Source organism: Salmo trutta, chromosome 19 (genome assembly GCF_901001165.1).
Source record: "Salmo trutta chromosome 19, fSalTru1.1, whole genome shotgun sequence".
NCBI lineage: Eukaryota > Metazoa > Chordata > Actinopteri > Salmoniformes > Salmonidae > Salmo > Salmo trutta.
In genome coordinates this window covers 36,341,861-36,365,917 of record NC_042975.1, presented here as the reverse complement: position 1 = coordinate 36,365,917, position 24,057 = coordinate 36,341,861, and the positions used below count along the sequence as shown (strand labels likewise).

General features: G+C 44.0%; 1 protein-coding gene across 3 annotated transcripts; it reads right to left on the bottom strand.

Moving 5' to 3' along the window:
• Positions 1-7,782: 7,782 nt before the first annotated feature.
• Positions 7,783-24,026, bottom strand: LOC115154480 (platelet-activating factor acetylhydrolase IB subunit beta-like). Of its 3 annotated transcripts, none has more exons than XM_029700748.1 (6): positions 23,707-24,026; positions 22,770-22,851; positions 13,313-13,402; positions 11,173-11,289; positions 10,776-10,898; positions 7,783-9,627 (listed from the first exon to the last, which is right to left on the bottom strand). In XM_029700748.1, exons 1-6 carry the CDS (start codon positions 23,721-23,723, stop codon positions 9,349-9,351), a joined length of 708 nt encoding a protein of 235 aa, XP_029556608.1. In that variant the 5' UTR covers positions 23,724-24,026; the 3' UTR covers positions 7,783-9,348. The 3 variants fall into 3 exon arrangements, with proteins under 3 accessions (XP_029556608.1, XP_029556609.1, XP_029556610.1); XM_029700749.1 differs by having other exon boundaries at positions 23,384-24,025; XM_029700750.1 differs by lacking the exon at positions 23,707-24,026 and having other exon boundaries at positions 13,313-13,440; positions 22,770-22,853.
• Between the last annotated feature and the right edge of the window lie 31 nt (positions 24,027-24,057).

Sequence of the window (24,057 nt, the reverse complement as noted above, 5' to 3'; positions counted from 1 at the left end):
ATGGTGCTTGCCTACGGAGCTGTGAGGGGAACGGCACCTCCGTACCTTCAGGCTCTGATCAGGCCCTACACCCAAACAAGGGCACTGCGTTCATCCACCTCTGGCCTGCTCGCCTCCCTACCTCTGCGGAAGCACAGTTCCCACTCAGCCCAGTCAAAACTGTTCGCTGCTCTGGCACCCCAATGGTGGAACAAGCTCCCTCACGACGCCAGGACAGCGGAGTCAATCACCACCTTCCGGAGACACCTGAAACCCCACCTCTTTAAGGAATATCTGGGTTAGGATTAAGTAATCCTTCTAACCCTCCCCCCAAAAAGATATAGATGCACTATTGTAAAGTGGTTGTTCCACTGGATATCATAAGGTGAATGCACCAATTTGTAAGTCGCTCTTGATAAGAGCGTCTGCTAAATTACGTAAATGTAAATGGGTATGGTCCCTGATCAGATGTGTGTGTGTGCTGTCTCGGGCATGGACCTCAGCCCCTCAATCCAACTGTAGGAGCACGTCCAAGGGTCAGAAACTAAGAAGGAAGAGGAGGGGAGATGTTTTTTTACAAAGTACACTTTTATGAGCAAACAGGCAAACATGTACATGTGTGGGTTACTGGGTTTACCTAATGTTACCACCATACGGTGCAGGAACTGAGGTTACTATCAGTCATCTGAATGTTGAAGTCTTTTTCTGGAAAGACTTCGACAATGTGTTTCTGGCACGTGCAATCTAAGTACATCAATTGTAAACATTAATAATGACATACTTTACATATATAACTGGATATATTAAATATCCCTATATGCCCCAATGTTGAACATCACACCAGTCATCATAAAGAATATTTGTTAGATCCATATATAGCATGTTTAAGTATATGTAAATGGTTATGTAATCCAACTGGATAGGAAACTTGTCATATCATTTGATATTTGCATCATCCTATTGACAATGAGACCAGAAGTAGCCACTAGTGGCTATCTGTCCACTGTGGCCTTTTCATTTTATTTATTTTATTTTTATTTCACCTTTATTTAACCAGGTAGGCAAGTTGAGAACAAGTTCTCATTTACAACTGCGACCTGGCCAAGATAAAGCAAAGCAGTTCGACACATATAACAACACAGAGTTACACATGGAGTAAAACAAACATACAGTCAATAATACAGTAGAAAAATAAGTCTATATACAATGTGAGCAAATGAGGTGAGATAAGGGAGGTAAAGGCAATAAATAGGCCATGGTGGCGAAGTAAATACAATATAGCAATTAAAACACTGGAATGGTAGATTTGACAGTAGATGAGTGTGCAAAGTAGAAATACTGGGGTGCAAAGGAGCAAAATAAATAAATACAGTAGGGGAAGAGGTAGTTGTTCGGGCTATTTATAGATGGGCTATGTACAGGTGCAGTGATATGTGAGCTGCTCTGACAGCTGGTGCTTAAAGCTAGTGAGGGAGATAAGTGTTTCCAATTTCAGAGATTTTTGTAGTTCGTTCCAGTCATTGGCAGCAGAGAATTGGAAGGAGAGGCGGCCAAAGGAGGAATTGGCTTTGGGGGTGACAAGTGAGATATACCTGCTGGAACGCATGCTACGGGTGGGTGCAGCTATGGTGACCAGTGAGCTGAGATAAGGCGGGGCTTTACCTAGCAGGGTCTTGTAGATGACCTGGAGCCAGTGGGTTTGGCGACGAGTATGAAGCGAGGGCCAGCCAACGAGAGAGTACAGGTCGCAGTGGTGGGTAGTATATTGGGCTTTGGTGAAAAAAACGGATGGCACTGTGATAGACTGCATCCAATTTGTTGAGTAAGGTGTTGCAGACTATTTTGTAAATGACATCGCCAAAGTTGAGGATCGGTAAGATGGTCAGTTTTACGAGGGTATGTTTGGCAGCATGAGTGAAGGATGCTTTGTTGCGAAATAGGAAGCCAATTCTAGGTTTAACTTTGGATTGGAGATGTTTTATGTGAGTCTGGAAGGAGAGTTTACAGTCTAACCAGGCACCTAGGTATTTGTAGTTGTCCACATATTCTAAGTCAGAGCCGTCCAGAGTAGTGATGATAGATGGGCTAGCAGGTGCAGGCAGTGATCGGTTGAAGAGCATGCATTTAGTTTTACTTGTATTTAAGAGCAGTTGTAGGCCACGGAAGGAGAGTTGTATGGCATTGAAGCTCGTCTGGAGGGTTGTTAACACAGTGTCCAAAGATGGGCCAGAAGTATACAGAATGGTGTCGTCTGCGTAGAGGTGGATCAGAGACTCACCAGCAGCAAGAGCGACATCATTGATATATACAGAGAAGAGAGTCGGCCCAAGAATTGAACCCTGTGGCACCCCCATAGAGACTGCCAGAGGCCCGGACAACAGGCCCTCAGATTTGACACACTGAACTCTGTCGGAGAAGTAGTTGGTGAACCAGTCGAGGCAATCATTTGAGAAACCAAGGCTGTTGAGTCTGCCGATGAGGATGTGGTGATTGACAGAGTCGAAAGCTTTGGCCAGGTCAATGAATACGGCTGCACAGTACTGTTTCTTATCGATGGCGGTTAAGATATCATTTAGGACCTTGAGCGTGGCTGAGGTGCACCCATGACCAGCTCTGAAACCAGATTGCATAGCAGAGAAGGTACGGTGGGATTCGAAATGGTCGGTGATCTGTTTGTTAACTTGGCTTTCGAAGACCTTAGAAAGGCAGGGTAGGATAGATATAGGTCTGTAGCAGTTTGGGTCAAGAGTATCCCCCCCTTTAAAGAGGGGGATGACCGCAGCTGCTTTCCAATCTTTGGGAATCTCAGACGACACGAAAGAGAGGTTGAACAGGCTAGTAATAGGGGTTGCAACAATTTCGGCAGATCATTTTAGAAAGAAAGGGTCCAGATTGTCTAGCCCGGCTGATTTGTGGGGGTCCAGACTTTGCAGCTCTTTCAGAATATCAGCTGACTGGATTTGGGAGAAGGAGAAATGAGGAAGGCTTGGGTGAGTTGCTGTGGGGGGTGCAGTGCTGTTGACCGGGGTAGGGGTGGCCAGGTGGAAAGCGTGGCCAGCTGTAGTAAAATGCTTATTGAAATTCTCAATTATAGTGGATTTATCGGTGGTGACAGAGTTTCCTATCCTCAGTGCAGTGGGCAGCTGGGAGGAGGTGCTCTTATTCTCCATGGACTTTACAATATCCCAGAACTTTTTTGAGTTTGTGTTGCAGGAAGCAAATTTCTGCTTGAAAAAGCTAGCCTTGGCTTTTCTAACTGCCTGTGTATATTGGTTTCTAACTTCCCTAAAAAGTTGCATTTCACGGGGGCTGTTCGATGCTAATGCAGAACGCCACAGGATGGTTTTGTGTTGGTTAAGGGCAGTCAGGTCTGGAGAGAACCAAGGGCTATATCTGTTCCTGGTTCTAAATTTCTTGAATGGGGCATGCTTATTTAAGATGGCGAGGAAGGCATTTAAAAAAAATAACCAGGCATCCTCTGCTGACGGGATGAGGTCGATATCCTTCCAGGATACCCGGGCCAGGTCGATTAGAAAGGCCTACTCGCTGAAGTGTTTCAGGGAGCGTTTGATAGTGATGAGTGGAGGTTGTTTGACCGCTGACCCATGACGGATGCAGGCAATGAGGCAGTGATCGCTGAGATCTTGGTTGAAAACAGCAGAGGTGTATTTAGAGGGCAAGTTGGTTAGGATGATATCTATGAGGGTGCCCGTGTTTACGGCATTGGGGTTGTACCTGGTAGGTTCATTGATAATTTGTGTGAGATTGAGGGCATCAAGCTTAGATTGTAGGAAGGCCGGGGTGTTAAGTATGTCACAGTTTAGGTCACCTAGCAGCACGAGCTCTGAAGATAGATGGGGGGCAATCAGTTCACATATGGTATCCAGAGCACAGCTGGGGGCAGAGGGTGGTCTATAGCAGGCGGCAACGGTGAGAGACTTGTTTTTGGAGAGATGGATTTTTAAAAGTAGAAGTTCAAATTGTTTGGGTGCAGACCTGGATAGTAGAACAGAACTCTGCAGGCTATCTCTGCAGTAGATTGCAACACCGTGTGATTGTGATTGCTACTGTGTGTGTCACCCATAAAGCCATCAAAGGGCCATTAGATCATTGACTCTAAAACCCTAAGGCGTAAAAGAAACGCCTGAGCTTCGTTTCTTCTTTCTGTTCCTGACGAGAGAAAAAGTTTTGGGTGAGATTCTCTTCTGCACTGTTCAGCCAATCCAGTAAATGTGGAGGAGGAGTTAAGATGGACTGTTGCCTTGTTAACAGTGAGGTATACGTTAACGTCCATAAGCAGAAGTCTTGTCACAAAAAAACGAGAGCATCCTGTTGTGTTCGACCCTGCTGAGACCCTGCTGAGGGTAGTCCAACTCTATTGATTGTATAAACCTATTGGCCACTACACCATGTGGACTGGCTCTACCCCCAGTTTGCTCTCAGTAAAGCTCTCTGTGTGTGTGTGTGTGTGTGTGTGTGTGTGTGTGTGTGTGTGTGTGTGTGTGTGTGTGTGTGTGTGTGTGTGTGTGTGTGTGTGTGTGTGTGTGTGTGTGTGTGTGTGTGTGTGTGTGTGTGTGTGTGAGTGCGTGCGAGCATGTGTGTGTCCAGTCATTGATGATGCCTCAGACAATGCGTGTGTGTGTGTGCAGTCATAGACTAGGAGTGTGTGATAAGACAGTTCTACTGTAGCAGATAAGATATTGCTGCGCTGGCACAGGACATACAGCTAACTATACGTCCCCATAAGCAGTAAACTGGAGGCATGCTGTAACTCAGCCAGAGCAGTGCATCCCTTATCCCACATAGCAACATGTTGCAAACCTTGTCCCTCCTGTCCCATAAACAGTAATCTTTCCTTTTGGGTCAATGGGTTTTCTTTCTGGTGGGTTGATGAGTACCGGCATGCATTCAGTTGGCACATTCATTCTTTGCCATTTCAGTTCATGGTAGTCTCTCTTGACAGCCTAATCGAATAGCTGGCCAGTGTGCACACAATATTTATTTCCAGGGGCCACTGCCGATAAGTTCCTACAGTGGGGTCTGGAATTATTGGATCTCTTGATAAAGATAAACAAAAAAGACCGTATGAAATGAATATTACAAATACTGAGCTATATTGTATTCTATTAAATAAATGGAAATGTTTATTTTATTCTAGTACAATTGCCCAGAGAAAGAGATTTTGTTTAGCATTTTAGAAAAAGGCTCAGTGTCGTAATCCTCGCAAGGTGAGGGTGCTGGCGTATTGAAAACAGGAGATCCAATCCTTTTGACTGATAGATATTTTTAGATTTTTAAAATGACTTAAAATCTCTTTCTTTGAGAAATTGTATTAGGATTAATATTTTTTTTGTGTTCTATTTTTTTTAGCATACCAAACATTAGGAACACCTTCCTGATTTTGAGTTGCACCCCCCACCCCTTTTGCCCTCAGAACAGCCTCAATACGTGGGGTATGGACTCTACAAGGTGTTGAAAGCGTTCCACACGGATGCTGGCCCATGTTGACTCAAATGCTTCCCACAATTAAGTTGGCTGGATTTCCTTTGGGTGGTGGATCATTCTTGATACACACAGGAAACTGTTGTGTTAAAAACCCTGCAGCGTTGTAGTTCTTGACACAAATTGTTGCACCTGGCACCTCCTACCATACCCTGTTCAAAGGCACATAAATATTTTGTCTTGCCCATTCACGCTCTGAATGGCACACAAACAATCCATGTCTCAATTGTCTCAAGGCTTTAAACTCCTTCTTTAACCTGTCTCCTCCCCTTCATCTACACTGATTGATGTGAATTTCACAGGTGACATCAATAAGGGGTCATAGCTTTCACCTGGATTCACCTGGTCAGTCTGTCATGGAAAGAGCATCTGTTCTTAATGTTTTGTATACTCAGTATTTGTATTCATTATTTTACTGTCTTTTTTGCTCATCTTTATCAAGGGATCCAATCATTCTGGACCCCACTAAGTATGCTGGATCCTTTTCTATTTAATCTGTCCTGTGTGATTGGCCTATCCCACCAGTGTGTACTGTACCATGCAACATAGATGTGTTTTGCCACGGGCATAGTCTGTCTGACACACAGTATTGATTGGCTAAATAGGGACCATTAATGTAATATGGTACTCCTCAGGGACCACTGACTAGATCTGAAACACTACTCTCCTCCTTGGTGAATGGATGCTCCTCCCTCTGTCTTCTTCTCATCTTGACCTTCTGCCTCTCGTTTCCCCTCACCACCTCTCAATACCCCCTGTACCCTGGGAGTTGTGTTGAACTGTACATGGGTCTAAACATGGTGATGATGTGGAAACATGGATATGTTTTCTTGGTATCACTGCTTTGTCATAGGCCTCGAATAAGGTTAAACCAAGGCCTTATACCTTTTAAAGGGTTAATAAATGATGTTATGATCAACTGTAAGGTCTCCTCTTCAGGAGACCTCTGTGTGTGTGTTAAAACCTGTTTTGAGTGTTGTGGCCTTCAGACACTATCTGAAGGCGTCTACATTCAGACTCCTCCTGTCTGGATCCCACCGTGGTTATCTGGTTTTCTGAGAACACAAGGCTGCAACAGACCTGATGAAACCAGCCACCTGTCAGAAGATGCTTACACTCGTTCACATTGTTATGACTCTATACTTGTGATGAAAGGTCAAGTTTCGGTCAAACCCACTTGAGTTTTTACTTGCTGATAAGATTGTTCCTGCTGTCAGGGTGAGGTTAGATTTATTAAAATGTTGTTGCTAGGGAAAGTTACGTAAGGGGGACTGGGGAGGCTGTATGAGTTACAGGATGTCTTGGACATTCTGCAGAACTTGGGGAGAAACTATCATATACTGTTATACTGTACTCTGTATCAACTTCTGCCTACAATTGTATTACTAAAAGGAGTATTTTAATACTTAAAACAAAGTCTGTTTCCTTTCCATTACTAATGTATGCTTGATAATATAGACCTGATCGTGTTGAAGAAATTGACCAACAGCCTATACGTCCCGTCTTACCTCAGACTACTGTATAATGCTCCATATCTCATTGACCTTCCTCCCCTCTTCTTTCAGTGGTGAGGGGACAGAGGAGTGACTTCCAAGTACCAGGTTAGCCATAGCAATTTATTAGTTACAGTAAAACAGAAATGGATGTCTTCCTATTGTTGCAGTAATCTGAATGGTATTATTAACTTCTAGTCAAAGTGAATCCTCGTTCTATTGCTGATGTGCATTAATGGACATCAATATAATAGTTTTGGCAACAAGCTATTTAATTTATTTCTTCAACTTGACTACCTTTATCCTCTATTTTTTACAATTTGTGTTGTGAGCCTTAGTAACTGTTTCATCATAAATGATTCAATCTACCACCACACCATAGAAGCAGAGATATCCGACAGGTAACTCGTAATTGTCAGCCAGGGATAAGGGAGGGGGTTTATTCAAGACAACCCTCTTCTCTCCCTCACAATATCACTGATAATTACCAGATTTACTTACCTTCGTAACAGTTTTACCACAAATTGTGCAAGCGTTTGCTTGACGCTTCCTATCCAATAGCCTTGGAAAGGAAGTAATTTACTGACACAAGCCATCAGTGACTGTCCCATTGACAGTAAGAGGTCTGTCCCACTTGGAGAGAGCGCACATAAGAGCTCCCTCTAGAGGTTAAATGGGACTCCTGCAAGTTAATTATGCAGTGACAATCACAGATACTAATCTGTTAATCACAGACCTTGATGATATTATACCTTTTCTCCACATTTACACCTTAAATACAACTGAAATGAAGCAACACCACAAATGATGTACATCCATGGTCCTTTATTGGAATGCGGCGTCTTTTCAGCATGTGACAATAAGCCAGATATAGTGCACGGTTTGCACCAAATACAGATGCTCACTAATGGTCATTCTCTTACAAACACTGCCACATTCGCAACACAAGGCCATCTATCCAAGCTTCACACACACACACACACACACACACACACACATATATATGTATTATATACAAATGGGCCATTTCTAAACAGTCATACAACCAATGCACAGACTCAAACATAAGTGACATACACACTTCTAACCTCCAGCTATGTTCACACACACACACGCTTATACAGAATGTAGATCAACAGAGCGCAAGAAGAATACGTGTAGACAGTTATAACATGAGAGCAGTCGATGCTCAGCAAGAAGACCTCTAACCACTTCAGTTCAACTGCACCAGGAAACAGGGTTGAAAGGTCAAACACATGACATTCTCTATGTGACCTGTGGTTGGTTTTTAGTGTAGTAGACTAGTAATTCAATCAATGTTGTGTGTCAATAGCTTTATCATGATGCTACTGTTTAAGTCGTCCTGCGACAATGTCATGTGTTAGGAGGCAGGTGGTAGTGTGGCCAGGGCTGGGTGGGGGTTCTGTATACTACACAAGACAAAATAAGGACAGAAATGAAGAGCGGCGAGAGAGTGAGCAGGAGAGAGAGAGAAAGCGCAGGGATTTTAGTTACACAGTTTTTTTCTATGTGTAAGAGAGACAGTGTCTGACAGTGTGTGTATGGCAGAAGGCTGTTATGGGAAGATAGCTTGACTTCACCGCTGTGTGTGTGTATCAAAGCAGAGAGAGGGGGAGGAGAGAAGATTTCGCAGTTGGTCCTCAGATGGAGATTAAGAGCTTAGGGCATATGGAGCCAACTCAAACTGATTTCTGAGAGAGAACGCATAGAAGTGCTTATTACTGTGCAGCTAAGCTGTGACCGAGTAGGAAGCTACTTTACATTTCATATGGCAAAACTGACCTTTTACAGTCTACTACAGTGTCTGTGTGTTTCTTTTGGGGACTATGCATGTGTGCCATTGGCCTCTCTATAATGCTTGTGCAGGTGTACTTCAGAAATGTCCCCCCTCTCTCTCTCTATTCTCCCACTATCAGATCTCTCTGACCGCAAGTGCTACTGTTGCTGCTACAGCATGTACGTATATATATATATCTATCTATCTATCTATCTCTCTCTGGAAGTTGTTGACTCTCGCCACACAGTCACCCCGCACACATGCACATGATCCCATGCACTCTCCCTCCTGCAGTTTCAGATCCACTCACATGAGAGTGCCCATTCTCTCTGCTTGGCCCAGCCCCCTCATGTGAGTGACATATCTTGATCTGACCCCTTCCCCAGACAGGAGCATGCCTCACCCCTGACTATCCCCCCTCCCCTGTTCCCAGTAGAGACTCCAGGTAGAAGTCACCCCTAAACCACAGATCTAGGACCAGATCCTGGAATAATGGTTAGGGGAAACTTCCAGCTACTCCCCAACAGAAGGAGTGAGTCAGTGAAGCATGTCCCTGGCTGTGTAGGTGTGTGGCCCTCAGACCAGTGAGGCCCTCTTCTCCTCAGGCGTCTCATCCAGTATCTGCAGCAGCAGGTCACTGAGGGGCTTGGCGATGGCCCGGTAGCCCGCCGCCGTCAGGTGCAGGAAATCAAACATGTCCCGTGTGGAGATGGTCCCGTCAGAGTGCACAAATCCCACCCCCACGTCCAGGAACTGGGCCTGGCCCAGCCGCGGCAGCCAGGAGCGCAGGAAGCCATTCACCGCCGCGTTCTTCTCCCGCAGCGGGTTGGGCCCATCTCCCCGCGCCAACAGACCCTGAGATGTACAGACAGAAGGGGTTAGTTACTAAAAGGACAAACATCTGTAAACGCATACATCCTAAATCAGGGTTGGGCACAATTCAGAATTCAGAGCCAGTTTGCACTGTCCTGTGAAGGGAGTAGTACACAGCGTTGTATGAGATCTTCAGTTTCTTGGCAATTTCTCACATGGAATAGCCATCATTTCTCAGAACAAGAATAGACTGACGAGTTTCAGAAGAAAGTTCTTTGTGTCTGGCTATTTTGAGCCTGTAATCGAACCCACAAATGGTGATGCTCCAAATACTCCACTAGTCTAAAGAAGGCCAGTTTTATTGCTTCTTCAAAATCAGGACAACAGTTTTCAGCTGTGCTAACATAATTGGAAAAAAGGGTTTTCTAATGATCAATTAGCCTTTTAAAATGATCAACCTGGATTAGCTAACACAACGTGCCATTGGAACACAGGAGTGATGGTTGCTGATAATGGGCCTCTGTACGCCTATGTAGATATTCCATTAAAAATCTTTACAACATTAATGTCTGCACTGTATTTCTGATCAATATAATATTTTAAATGAACAAAAAGTGTTTTTCTTGCAAAAACAAGGACATTTCTAAGTGACACCAAACTTTTGAACGGAAGTGTATATAACAAAAATATATATTTTTTTAAATGCATGAAATCACTGCTGTACGTCGCTCTGGATAAGAGCGTCTGCTAAATGACTCAAATGTAAATGTTTTGCTCGATTATTCATTTTAAGAGTTTGCCCTGAAAATCTATTGTTTCAACAATATTTTATATGCATTTATATAACAACATGTTTGATGTTATGTAAAATATGTATATTCAAATATGACTCCAATAGAAATTGCATTTTAATTTCATTGAATTTCACTGAAATCAATTATTTCCTTAAATTCACACTCAAATTGCATATCTGTATCCTGTATCAATTCAACAAAATCGAAAAAAAATTGAATATATGAAGCATCCTCAATTAAATTCTGAATTGAGCCCAACCCTGATTCTAATATACATGCTCATATAGTATTGACACCGAGGTGATAATGCAAACTTTCTGAATGCAAACACTGCATGAGATTGAAATGTTATACTCCAGATACACTGTAGACAAAAAAATGAAAACCTTCACTTACCAGAACAACAACCTTAGTCTTAGGAAGACGGGAGGTGAGCAGCTGTGCAATGGCAAGGATTCCCCCTGCAACTTGCTCAGCTGAGTGCTCGTGATTGTTGGTTCCTACCCACACCACCGTCACCTGGAGGGGACCAACGAGGTATTGATTAGGTGTTCTGATCTGGATGAAAAGCATTACAGGACCAAAACTGTCCACCTGTGCTGTGCCCTTTTCCCTCTCAGGGCCTGTGCTGTGCCCTTTTCCCTCTCAGGGCCTGTGCTGTGCCCTTTTCCCTCTCAGGGCCTGTGCTGTGCCCTTTTCCCTCTCAGGGCCTGTGCTGTGCCCTTTTCCCTCTCAGGGCCTGTGCTGTGCCCTTTTCCCTCTCAGGGCCTGTGCTGGCCCAGTTGAATCTCACCTTGGGCCTGATGTTGTCCAGTTCTCCATTCTGCAGCCTCCACAGCACATTACAGGTGGTGTCTCCCCCGATTCCAAAGTTCAGCGCGTGCAGTGGAGAGAAAAGCTCCCGCCAGATCTGTGGACACACACAGGGTTTTTTCTGGAACAAAAAGGGTGTGGCTATAGGTTTGGTCAGCCAGTCTGAATTTTAGAGAACATTTTAGAAGCCCCCATCCTGGCAGTGTAGGAGAAATGTTTGCAGTTTTAAAGTGAATTTCCTGCAATTCTGCACATTTTGCCATAGAGCTCACATTTTACGTTTTTCTCCCCAATTTCATGGTATCCAAATTGGTAGTTAGTCTTGCCTCATCGCTGCAACTCCTGAACGGACTCGGGAGAGGCAAAAGTCGTGAGCCGTGCGTCCTCTGAAACACGACTCAACCAAGCCGCACTGCTTCTTGATAAAATGCCCTCTTAACCCGGAAGCCAGTCGCACCAATGTGTTGGAGGAAACACTGTACACCTGGCGACCGTGTCAGCGTGCATGTTCCCGGACCACCACAGGAGTCGCTAGAGTGCGATGGGACAAGGACATCCCAGCCGGCCATTCAAGGGTTCTTCTTTATTTTTTACATTGTAGAATAATAGTGAAGACATCAAAACTATGAACTAACACATGGAATCATGTAGTAATAAAACTTAAAAAAAAAAAAAAATATTTAAGTGTTGGAACAAATCCAAATATATTTTAGATTCTTCAGAGTAGCCACCCATTGCCTTTATGACAGCTTTGCACACTCCTGGCATTCTCTCAACCAGCTTCACATGGAATGCTTTTCCAACAGTCTTGGAGTATGCTCAGCACTTGTTGGCTGCTTTCCTTCACTATGTGGTTCAACTTAATCCAAACCATCTAAATTGAGTTATGGTCAGGTCATCTGATGCTGCACTCCATCACCTTCCTTCTTGGTCAAATACCCCTTACACAGCCTGGAGGTGTGTTGGGTCATTCTCCTGTGGAAAAACAAATGATAGTCCCAGTAAGTGAAAACCAGATGGGATGGCATATCGCTGCAGAACGCTATTGTAGCTATGCTGGTTAAGTGTGTCTTGAATTCTAAATAAATCCCTAGTGTCACCAGTAGAGCACCATCACACCTCCTCCTCCATGCTTCACGGTGGGAACCACACATGTGGAGATCATCCGTTCACCTACTCTGCATCTCACAAAGACACGGCGGTTGGAACCAAAAATCTCAAATTTGGACCAAAGTATAGTTTTCCACCCATCTAATGTCCATTGCTCGTGTTTCTTGACCCAAGCAAGTATCTTCTTCTTATTGGTGTCCTTTAGTGGTGGTTTCTTTGCAGCAATTCGACCATGAAGGCCTGATTCATGCAGTCTCCTTTGAATAGTTGATGTTGAGATGTATCTGTTACTTGAACTCTGTGAAGCATTTATTTGGGCTGCAATCTGAGGTGCATTTAACTCTAATGAACATATCCTCTGCAGCAGAGGTAACTCTGGGTCTTCCTTTCCTATGGCGGTCCTCATGAGAGCCAGTTTCATTATAGCGCTTGATGGCTTTTGTGACTGCACCTGAAGAATCTTGAAATTTTCCAGATTATCCAGATTCTTGCCATAATATGGTCTTGGTCTTTTACCAAATAGGGCTACCTTGTCACACAACTGATTGGCTCAAACGCATTAAGGAAAGAAATTCCACAAATGAACTTTTAACAAGGCACACCAGTTAATTGAAATGCATTCCAGGTGACTACCTAATGAAGCTGGTTGAGAGAATACCAAGAGTGTGCAAAGCTCTCAAGGCAAAGGGTGGCTACTTTGAAGAATGTAAAATATATTTTGATTTGTTTAACACTTTTTTGCTTACTACATGATTCCATGTGTCATTTCATAGTTTTGATGTCTTCACTATTATTCTACAATGTAGTAAAAATAAAGAAAACCCCTTGAATGAGTAGGTGTGTCCAAACTGACTGTTTTTGTTTAATTTATTTTAACTTAGTTGTAGTTATGAAAAACACCAGGGTCATAGCACAAAGAAAAACAACTAACACATGCAGTGAGGTGAACACACACAGGATTCTAAGTGATATAACACAGTATGTATACACAGGCAGCTGTCCTCTCTCACCTCGTACTGCTGCATTAGCTGCACCATGGAGTCTCCTATAAACAGCACTTCCGGCTCCGCGTCCTTACACTCCTGAACAAACCGTGTGTGCTGCACAAACACATGTCGTCATCACCAGGCAGACACTACTACACAACAAGATAACATTATACAATGGTGGAGATAGAGATGAACATAGGAGGGTCATGACTCTGTTGTTTCAGCCATGTTAGGTTTCCTCTATGCTAGGGTTTACCAACTACATTCAGCCATGTTAGGTTTCCTCTATGCTAGGGTTCACCAACTACATTCAGCCATGTTAGGTTTCCTCTATGCTAGGGTTCACCAACTACATTCAGCCGTGGGGAAAAACATTAGAGGGGATGGTCAGGGGGCCAGACTATAACTACAAATAATTTGTAGACTGCAGATTGACTGCAAGAGGCCCAAACAGATATAATATCCGAATTAAAACATTCATTTCAAACCTTGCTTACATTTGTATATGATCACATACAGTATCTCTATTATGTGTGGGAATACTCTGGAACAGATTTGCTGGTATTTTTACAGTCTTACGCCCAACAATAATAATAATAAAAATTAGGGAAGCACAATATAATTGGTGAACATATCGGAATTGGCTGATATTAGCTAAAAATACCAACATCGAGCAGTCATTTGAAAGAGTAAGACAATTTCAGCGAGGCAACTCAAAGGCAAAATCCATTAAAGCCAAGATAATGGAATTCATTCCCCTTGACAATCAGCCGTTCTCTGTCATGGGTGATGTTGGCTTTCACCGACTGGTCGAGCACCAGTACAAATGACCAAGTGCGCTATTTTTCGGATGTTGCCCTACCGGAGTTACACAATAATAGCGTCACTGCTATTAGCTTCACGACATACATACTATGGAACGCCGTTTGGGTTTTTGCGTGTCTAAAAAGATACAGTAGCACTGTCAAAGCTGTAGAAAGAAATCTGCGTCCGTGTGCGTGTTAACTATTTAACTGTACAAGAACGCTTAAAAAGGCAACTAAAATTGTAAATATCGGTATCAGGTTTTTTTTTTGCAAGAAAAATCAGATATCGGAATTGGCAAAAAAATGTAATATTTGTATTAGTGATGCACCGATATAGATAATTTTTTTGCTCAGAAAGAGCAGGGTTCCCCAAGTTATGCTCTCTACACCCATGTATTACCAACCATCAGTGACCTCCGGGTCAGTTGCTGACAGGACAGTATGACTTGGTGTTCAGGTGTGATGTAGTGAGAGAGGCATTAGGGTAGCCCAATAATTGATTAAAGGAGCCTAACTCGTTATAGTCCAAGGACCTTCCATCTTCTGTTTAAAGGTGAACTGGCTCTGATAGCCAAAAACTCCATCTAAAACGTGAAACAATTCTCAATTGCGGTAATTCTAGAAACATAAATCCCTCTACTTTCATATCAAATCAAAATCATTTCAAATGCAAACTTACTGTACACTGTTTTAACAGTTACAGCTGACAGTATTTTTCAGTAACAACAGGTTTGTGTAGGGCTGGGCGATATATCAAATTAATTTGTTTTAGCACAATGTTCCAAATGCCTGTATCACAAGAATCAACATGCTTAAAAAAAAATGTACCTCCCATCTCACACAGACACCAAGCCCCTCCCACTGTGTACCTTCCATTTTTTTATTTTACCTTTATTTAACCAGGTAGGCTAGTTGAGAACAAGTTCTCATTTACAACTGCGACCTGGCCAAGATAAAGCATAGCAATTCGACACATACAACAAATGAGTTACACATGGAATAAACAAAACATAGTCAATAATACAGTAGAACAAAAGAAAACAAAAAGTCTATATACAGTGAGTGCAAATGAGGTAAGTTAAGGCAATAAATAGGCCATGGTGGCGAAGTAATTATAATATAGCAATTAAACACTGGAATGGTAGATGTGCAGAAGATGAATGTGCAAGTAGATGAATGTGCAAGTAGAGATACTGGGGTGCAAAGGAGCAAGATAAATAAATAAATACAGTATGGGGATGAGGTAGGTAGATAGATGGGCTGTTTACAGATGGGCTATGTACAGGTGCAGTGATCTGTGAACTGCTCTGACAGCTGGTGCTTAAAGCTAGTGAGGGAGTTATGAGTCTCCAGCTTCAGAGATTTTTGCAGTTCGTTCCAGTCATTGGCAGCAGAGAACTGGAAGGAAAGACGACCAAAGGAGGAATTGGCTTTGGGGGGTGACCAATGAGATATACCTGCTGGAGCGCGTGCTACGAGTGGGTGCTGCTATGGTGACCAGTAAGCTGAGATAAGGCGGGGCTTTACCTAGCAGAGACTTGTAGATAACCTGTAGCCAGTGGGTTTGGCAACGATTATGAAGCGAGGGCCAACCAACGAGAGCGTACAGGTCGCAATGGTGGGTAGTGTATGGGGCTTTGGTGACAAAACGGATGGCACTGTGATAGACTGCATCCAGTTTGTTGAGTAGAGTGTTGGAGGCTATTTTATAGATGATATCACTGAAGTCGAGGATCGGTAGGATGGTCAGTTTTACGAGGGTATGTTTGGCAGCATGAGTGAAGGATGCTTTGTTGCGATATAGGAAGCAGATTCTAGATTTAATTTTGGATCGGAGATGCTTAATGTGTGTCTGGAAGGAGAGTTTACAGTCTAACCAGACACCCAGGTATTTGTAGTTGTCCATGTATTCTAAGTCAGAGCCGTCATGCTGGACGGGCGAGCAGGTGCGGGCAGTGATCGAGCAGGTGCGGGCAGTGATCTTCCGTGGCCTCCAACTGCGCTTAAAAGCAGTTGGAGGCCACGGAAGGAGAGTTGTATGGCATTTAACCTCCAGATGAGCTTCGTTAACACAGTGTCCAAAGAGGGGCCAGAAGTATACAGAATGGTGTCGTCTGCGTAGAGGTGGATCAGAGAATCACTAGCCTCAAGAGCAACATCATTGATGTATACAGAGAACAGAGTCGACCCGAGAATTGAACCCTGTGGCACACCCATAGAGACTTCCAGAGGTCCGGACAACAGGCCCTCCGATTTGACACACTGAACTCTATCAGAGAAGTAGTTGGTAAACCAGGCGAGGCAATCATTTGAGAAACCAAGGCTGTTGAGTCTGCCAATAAAAATGTGGTGATTGACAGAGTCGAAAGCCTTGGCCAGGTCGATGACTACGGCTGCACAGTAATGTCTCTTATCGATGGCGGTTATGATGTCGTTTAGGACCTTGAGCGTGGCTGAGGTGCACCCATGACCAGCTCTGAAACCAGATTGCATAGCGGAGAAGGTACGGTGGGATTTGAAATGGTTGGTAATCTGTTTGTTAACTTGGCCTTCGAAGACCTTAGAAAGACAGGGTAGGATAGATATAGGTCTGTAGCAGTTTGGGTCTAGTGTCACCCCCTTTGAAGAGGGGATGACCGCTGCAGCTTTCCAATCTTTGTGGATCTCAGACGATACAAAAGAGAGGTTGAACAGGCTAGTAATAGGGGTTGCAACAATTTCGGGGGATAATTTTAGAAAGAGTCTGTCCAGATTGTCTAGCCCGGCTGATTTGTATGGGTCCAGATTTTGCAGTTCTTTCAGAACATCAGCTATCTGGTTTTGGGAGAAGGAGAAATGGTGGGGGCTTTGGCGGGTTGCTGTGGAGGGTGCCGGCATTTGACCGGGGTAGGGGTGGCCAGGTGGAAAGCATGGCCAGCCGTAGAGAAATGCTTATTGAAATTCTCAGTTATAGTGGATTTATCGGTGGTAACAGTGCTTCCTAGCCTCAGAGCAGTGGGCAGCTGGGAGGAGGTGCTCTTATTCTCCATGGACTTTACAGTGTCCCAGAACTTTTGAGTTTGTACTACAGGATGCAAATTTCTGTTTGAAAAAGCTAGCCTTAGCTTTTCTAACTGCCTGTGTATATTTGTTCCTAACTTCCCTGAAAAGTTGCATATCACGGGGGCTATTCGATGCTAATGCCGAACGCCACAGGATGTTTTTGTGCTGGTCAAGGGCAGACAGGTCTGGAGTGAACCAAGGACTATATCTATTCCTAGTTCTACATTTTTTGAGCGGGGCATGCTTATTTCAGATGGTGAGGAAGGCACTTTTAAAGAATAGCCAGGCATCTACTGATGGGATAAGGTCAATGTCATTCCAGGATACACCGGCCAGGTCGATTAGAAAGGCCTGCTCGCAGAAGTGTTTTTAGGGAGCGTTTGACAGTGATGAGGGGTGGTCGTTTGGTCGCAGACCCATTACGGATGCAGGCAATGAGGCAGTGATCGCTGAGATCTTGATTGAAAACAGAAGAGGTGTATTTGGAGGGTGAGTTAGTTAGGATGACTTCTATGAGGGTGCCCGTGTTTACGGATTTGGGGTTGTACCTGGTAGGTTCATTGATAATTTGTGTGAGATTGAGGGCATCAAGCTTAGATTGTAGGAAGGCCGGGGTGTTAAGCATGTCCCAGTTTAGGTCACCTAGTAGCACGAGCTCAGAAGATAGATGGGGGGCAATCAATTCACATATGGTATCGAGGGCACAGCTGGGGGCAGAGGGAGGTCTATAGCAAGCGGCAACAGTGAGAGACTTGTTTCTGGAAAGGTGCATTTTTAGAAGTAGAAGCTCGAATTGTTTGAGAGACTTGTTTCTGGAAAGGTGCATTTTTAGAAGTAGAAGCTCGAATTGTTTGGGTACAGACTTGGATAGTAACACAGAACTCTGCAGGCTATCTTTGCAGTAGATTGCAACACCGCCCCCTTTGACAATTCTATCTTGGCGGAAAATGTTATAGTTAGCGATTTCATGTTTTTTGGTGGTTTTCCTAAACCAGGATTCAGACACGGCTAAGACATCCAGGTTGGCAGAGTGTGCTAAAGCAGTGAGTAAAACAAACTTAGGGAGTAGGCTTCTAATGTTAACATGCATGAAACCAAGGCTTTTACGGTTACAGAAGTCAACAAATGAAAGCACCTGGGGAGTGGGAGTGGAGCTAGGCACTGCAGGATCTGGATTAACCTCCACATCACCAGAGGAGAAGTAGGATAAGGGTTCGGCTAAAGGCTATATGAACTGGCCGTCTAGCAAGTTCGGAACAGAGAGTAAAAGGAGCAGGTTTCTGGGCACGATAGCATAGATTCAAGGCGTAGTGTACAGACAAAGGTAAGGTAGGATGTGAGTACATTGGAGGTAAACCTAGGCAGTGAGTAATGAGAGAGATATAGTCTCTAGAGATGTTTAAACCAGGTGATGTCATCGCATATGTAGGAGGTGTAACATGGTTGGTTAAGGCATATTGAGCAGGGCTAGAGGCTCTACAGTGAAATAAGACAGTAATCACTAACCAGGACAGTAATGGACGAGGCATATTGATATGAGAGAAGCATGCGTAGCCAAGTGAACATATGGGTCCAGTGAGTGGTTGGGCTGACTGGGACACGGCGATTCAGACAGTTAGCAGGCCGATGCTAACAGTTAGTAGGCTGGGGCAAAACATGCTAGCAGTTAGCAGACCGGGTTAGCTAGCAAGCAGTTGGCAGACCAGGGCTAGCAAGTTAACCTTTGGGGGACGTCGCGATGGGGGTAAGTCTGTTTTTGCCTCGTCGTGCGGTGACGTCGATAGACCAGTCGTGGAATTAGTAGGGTTCCATGTAGCTCTAGGTAGCTAGTAGCCCGCGGTTAGCAGAATGGGCCTTCAGCGGACGTCGCGCCTTCTCACACAGACACCAAGCCCCTCCCACTCCCAACAATAACAATGAAAGATAACTTGTTCCTCTCTGACAACAAGCAGTTTAAACTCGATATTTGCATTTGAGGATTGGTCCAACAGAATGTGTCATATGGACACCGAAACACTTAGAGACATTATTTTACTGTAATAGAGGAGAACTAAACCTTTTTAACAATACCCAAAATACAGAACAGAACAGACCCTACCAAAACAAGTATCAATGAACAAGATTGTGGAAAATGAATGCTCGGTTTCTTTCGCATGTGGCATTGCGGTACCACTAGCAGAATTTTAGACTTAAGTGCTAGCTGTCTAGTCTGTGTTTTAGAATTGTGCAATGAGCATAAAGACTCATTTATATCAGGAATTGGCAACTCGTTCTCATTCTGAGAACTAAGCATCTTCTTATCCAGGTAGGCCATTTGACTTCAACATCTGTGGACAGGCTAGCATGCTGTTCCGTTGGAGACGGACAGGAGGGTGTATTCATAACAGTTCAACTGTTTTGCCTCGTTAGCAAGCAAATAGATCCAAGTTGGCTAGACTTTAAATACACGGAACAAAAATATAAAACACAACATGTAGTGTTGGTCACATGTTTCATGAGCTGAAATAAAAAAAAAAGAGCCCAAAAATGTGGCAGTACCTTCAACCAGCCTCACAACTGCAGACCACATGTATGGTGTCGTGTGGGTAAATGGTTTGCGTATGTCAACGTTGTGAACAGAGTGCCCCATGGTGGCGGTGGGGTTATGATATGGGCAGGCATAAGCTATGAACAATGAACACAATCACATTTTATCAATGGCAATTTGAATGCACAGAGATACCGTAATGATATCCTGATGCACATTGTCATGCCATTCATCCGCCGCCATTACCTCATGTTTCAGCATGATAATGCACGGCCCCATGTCACAAGAATCTGTACAACATTTCTGGAAGCTGAAAATGTACCAATTCTTTAATGGCCTGCATACTCACCAGACATGCCACCCATTCAACATGTTTGGGATGCTCGGGACGGACGTATACGAAAGCGTGTCCCGCCAATATTCAGCAACTTCACACAACCATTGAAGAAGAGTGGGACAACATTCCACAGGCCACAATCAACAGCCTGATCAACTCTATGCAAAGGAGATGTGTCGCACTGCATGAGGCAAATGGTGGTCACACCAGATACTGACTGCTTGTCTGATCCACACCCCTACTTTTTTTCACGGTATCTGTGACCAAAAGATGCATATCTGTATTCCCAGTTATGTGAAATCCATAGATTAGGGCCTGATTAATTTATTTCAATTGACTGATTTCCTTATATGAACTGTAACTCAGTAAAATCTTTAAATTGTTGCATTTATATTTTTGTTAAGTATATAAGATTAGCTTGCTACTCACTAGCACACAGGCTTGTGCTAAGAGATTTATGAGACCTGTGTTAATGTTCTAGAATGATTCCTGCTTCCAGAAGTTGGCCATTGTTAGTGGATGTGCATAGTTCTGGTTAAATATTTTAAAAAATAAAATAACATTTGTTATAGACTTGAAAGCCTGGTTAAACAAATTATTACATCATTAGTGAGTCTTATTGTTGTGGAAGGCTTATATACTGCTCAAAAAAATATAGGGAACACTAAAATAACACATCCTAGATCTGAATGAATGAAATCATCTTTTTAAATACTTTTTTCTTTACATAGTTGAATGTGCTGACAACAAAATCACACAAAAATAATCAATGGAAATCAATTTATCAACCCATGGAGGTCTGGATTTGGAGTCACACTCAAAATTAAAGTGGAAAACCACACTACAGGCTGATCCAACTTTGATGTAATGTCCTTAAAACAAGTCAAAATGAGGCTCAGTAGTGTGTGGCCTCCACGTGCCTGTATGACCTCCCTACAACGCCTGGGCATGCTCCTGATGAGGTGGCGGATGGTCTCCTGAGGGATCTCCTCCCAGACCTGGACTAAAGCATCCGCCAACTCCTGGACAGTCTGTGGTGCAACGTGGCGTTGGTGGATGGAGCGAGACATGTCCCCCCAGATGTGCTCAATTGGATTCAGGTCTGGGGAACGGGCAGGCCAGTCCATAGCATCAATGCCTTCCTCTTGCAGGAACTGCTGACACACTCCAGCCACATGAGGTCTAGCATTGTCTTGCAGTAGGAGGAACCCAGGGCCAACCGCACCAGCATATGGTCTCACAAGGGGTCTGAGGATCTCATCTCGGTACCTAATGGCAGTCAGGCTACCTCTGGCGAGCACATGGAGGGCTGTGCGGTCCCCCAAAGAAATGCCACCCCACACCATGACTGACCCACCGCCAAACCGGTCATGCTGGAGGATGTTGCAGGCAGCAGAACGTTCTCCACGGCGTCTCCAGACTCTGTCACGTCTGTCACATGTGCTCAGTGTGAACCTGCTTTCATCTGTGAAGAGCACAGGGCACCAGTGGCAAATTTGCCAATCTTGGTGTTCTCTGGCAAATGCCAAACGTCCTGCACGGTGTTGGGCTGTAAGCACAACCCCCACCTGTGGACGTCGGGCCCTCATACCACCCTCATGGAGTCTGTTTCTGACCGTTTCAGCAGACACATGCACATTTGTGGCCTGCTGGAGGTCATTTTGCAGGGCTCTGGCAGTGCTCCTCCTGCTCCTCCTTGCACAAAGGCGGAGGTAGCGGTCCTGCTGCTGGGTTGTTGCCCTCCTACGGCCTCCTCCACGTCTCCTGATGTACTGGCCTGTCTCCTGGTAGCGCCTCCATGCTCTGGACACTACGCTGACAGACACAGCAAACCTTCTTGCCACAGTTCGCATTGATGTGCCATCCTGGATGAGCTGCACTACCTGAGCCACTTGTGTGGGTTGTAGACTCCGTCTCATGCTACCACTAGAGTGAAAGCACCGCCAGCATTCAAAAGTGACCAAAACATCAGCCAGGAAGCATAGGAACTGAGAAGTGGTCTGTGGTCACCACCTGCAGAACCACTCCTTTATTGGGGGTGTCTTGCTAATTGCCTATAATTTCCACCTGTTGTCTATTCCATTTGCACAACAGCATGTGAAATTTATTGTCAATCAGTGTTGCTTCCTAAGTGGACAGTTTGATTTCACAGAAGTGTGATTGACTTGGAGTTACATTGAGTTGTTTAAGTGTTCCCTTTATTTTTTTGAGCAGTGTATTTAGCCTATATATAATTTTACAAGCACTGAATTCATTAGATTATTCCTGACTGTTTAAAATGAACTGTGCAACAAAACTTAGAAAAAAACTGTAAAAAAAACAACATACTGCATCTCATAAATCAGCCATAAGTATATACTTTTTTTTTTGAAGTAAAAAATATCCCCCAGCATTATGGCCATATCCCCCAGCATTATGTTTGCGGCGTCGTCTTCTGGTTTACACACAGGTGTTCGAGACGCAGATAGAAACTCAGTCTTCCATAATCTAGCGCAGCAACATGGAAATATGGCCATGTGGGAACAATAACTCTATAAAAAGGTGTGTATCAATTTAACCTTTTGTTTTTTGAAAATGATTTCTTGGGGATATGAAAGATAAGGTCCTTATTTTTCCGAAATCATACCGCAAGCGATGTGTTAATGTTCAGACCAAGCGTAGGGCTCTTAAAAAAACTCCCCGTACAGAAGAGGCCTTCGTCCAATAACTCTTATGTGTAATAGAACTGAGAATCAAAATCCAGGGCTAGCAGTACGGTAGACTAACCTGGGACATCCAGCGGTCATCTCCCTGTACGTCCTCTACTGCCTGGGCCACTGCTGCGGGGTTCATCTCATCACCACTCATCCTATCAGAGACACATCAGAGGAGTTAAATCACACAGACAATTCAAATAATAGCCATGTCCTTTAATATGCCCTGAAGAATAACGTCATCTGGTAGGTTATTGTCAGACAGTTGATGAGGCTAGCGACTAGCTTTCAGTCCCCCTGCTGTGCACAGAGCGAGTGCTGATGGAGATAACAGCGCCTGCTCACTAGGGAGGCCCCACACAGACAGCCAGGCCAGGATGCGAGTATCTAATGACAACACCTTATATGAAACCAAATGGCTGGAATTGAGCACAACAATATGAATGGACTACTGATCGACTATCATGGGTTATTGCTAAGTGCTAGCAATTCAGAAAGCTTAAATTGAGTTTGAATTATGAAATCGTGGCATATGCGCTTCATTTTCACCGTCCGAGCCAGACGACCAAGTAAGCAGCAGTAATCACTGCGGACTGTCGCTGTTCTCTCTCCCGACCAACACACAAGGCACGCCCACCGGACAAGGGTCAGTCAATCCGTGAAACCGCTGGTACCCTACCCACTTACCTGGAGGTCTCTGATTATGGTTAATTGTTGCCAATATAACCAGAATATTCCCTCGCGCACGGAGGCTGCACGGCTCCGATGTGCGTGTGCGACCAATGATGGCTTGCTAACGTAGTGCTTCGGTGCGGATGCTGCTGTCGCGCTTGGAGCTAGTTAGCTACTAGCTGGCTAGCAACTCACCCTGATACAATCAACTCCTTGTTTTCAGTCAATAAACAACTGCGATATAGCTTATATGTTGTTCTAACTCCAACAACTATCTGCAAAATAAATGTATTAGAAATGATTGTAAATGTGAAATGTATGGGTCGAGTCAACCCAACCTGCCGCTCTTCAGCATGTAACGTTTCCTCTCCCCTCCCTCCTTTTCTCTCTCCTTTTCTCTCTCCAGTCTCAATGGTCCACTTCCGCTTTGGAATTGCCCATCGAGATAAGTCTTCTTCTTTGGTATAATGGCGTTTGCAACAATTATGTGTGCATTCCACCACCTACTGTACAGGTGGATAATAAGGATAAACCATTTAAAAAAATAATAATATATATATATATTTTAAATTCAACGATCCATACTATCAGCAACGAAATGTTAATTATACTAAATCAGCCTGCTTTTCTGTTTTAAATCAGGTCTCTACACAGGCTCAGAAGGATCCTGTGATGGCGGGACATTTCCT

Excerpts from the sequence above, each read along its gene's own strand:
- LOC115154480 (XM_029700748.1), bottom strand. Across the intron at positions 13,403-22,769 it reads ATGACCGCTGGATGTCCCAG|CACACACGGTTTGTTCAGGA; the intron begins GTTAGTCTACCG and ends GTGTTTGTGCAG. Across the intron at positions 9,628-10,775 it reads AGACTAAGGTTGTTGTTCTG|GGTCTGTTGGCGCGGGGAGA; the intron begins GTAAGTGAAGGT and ends TGTACATCTCAG.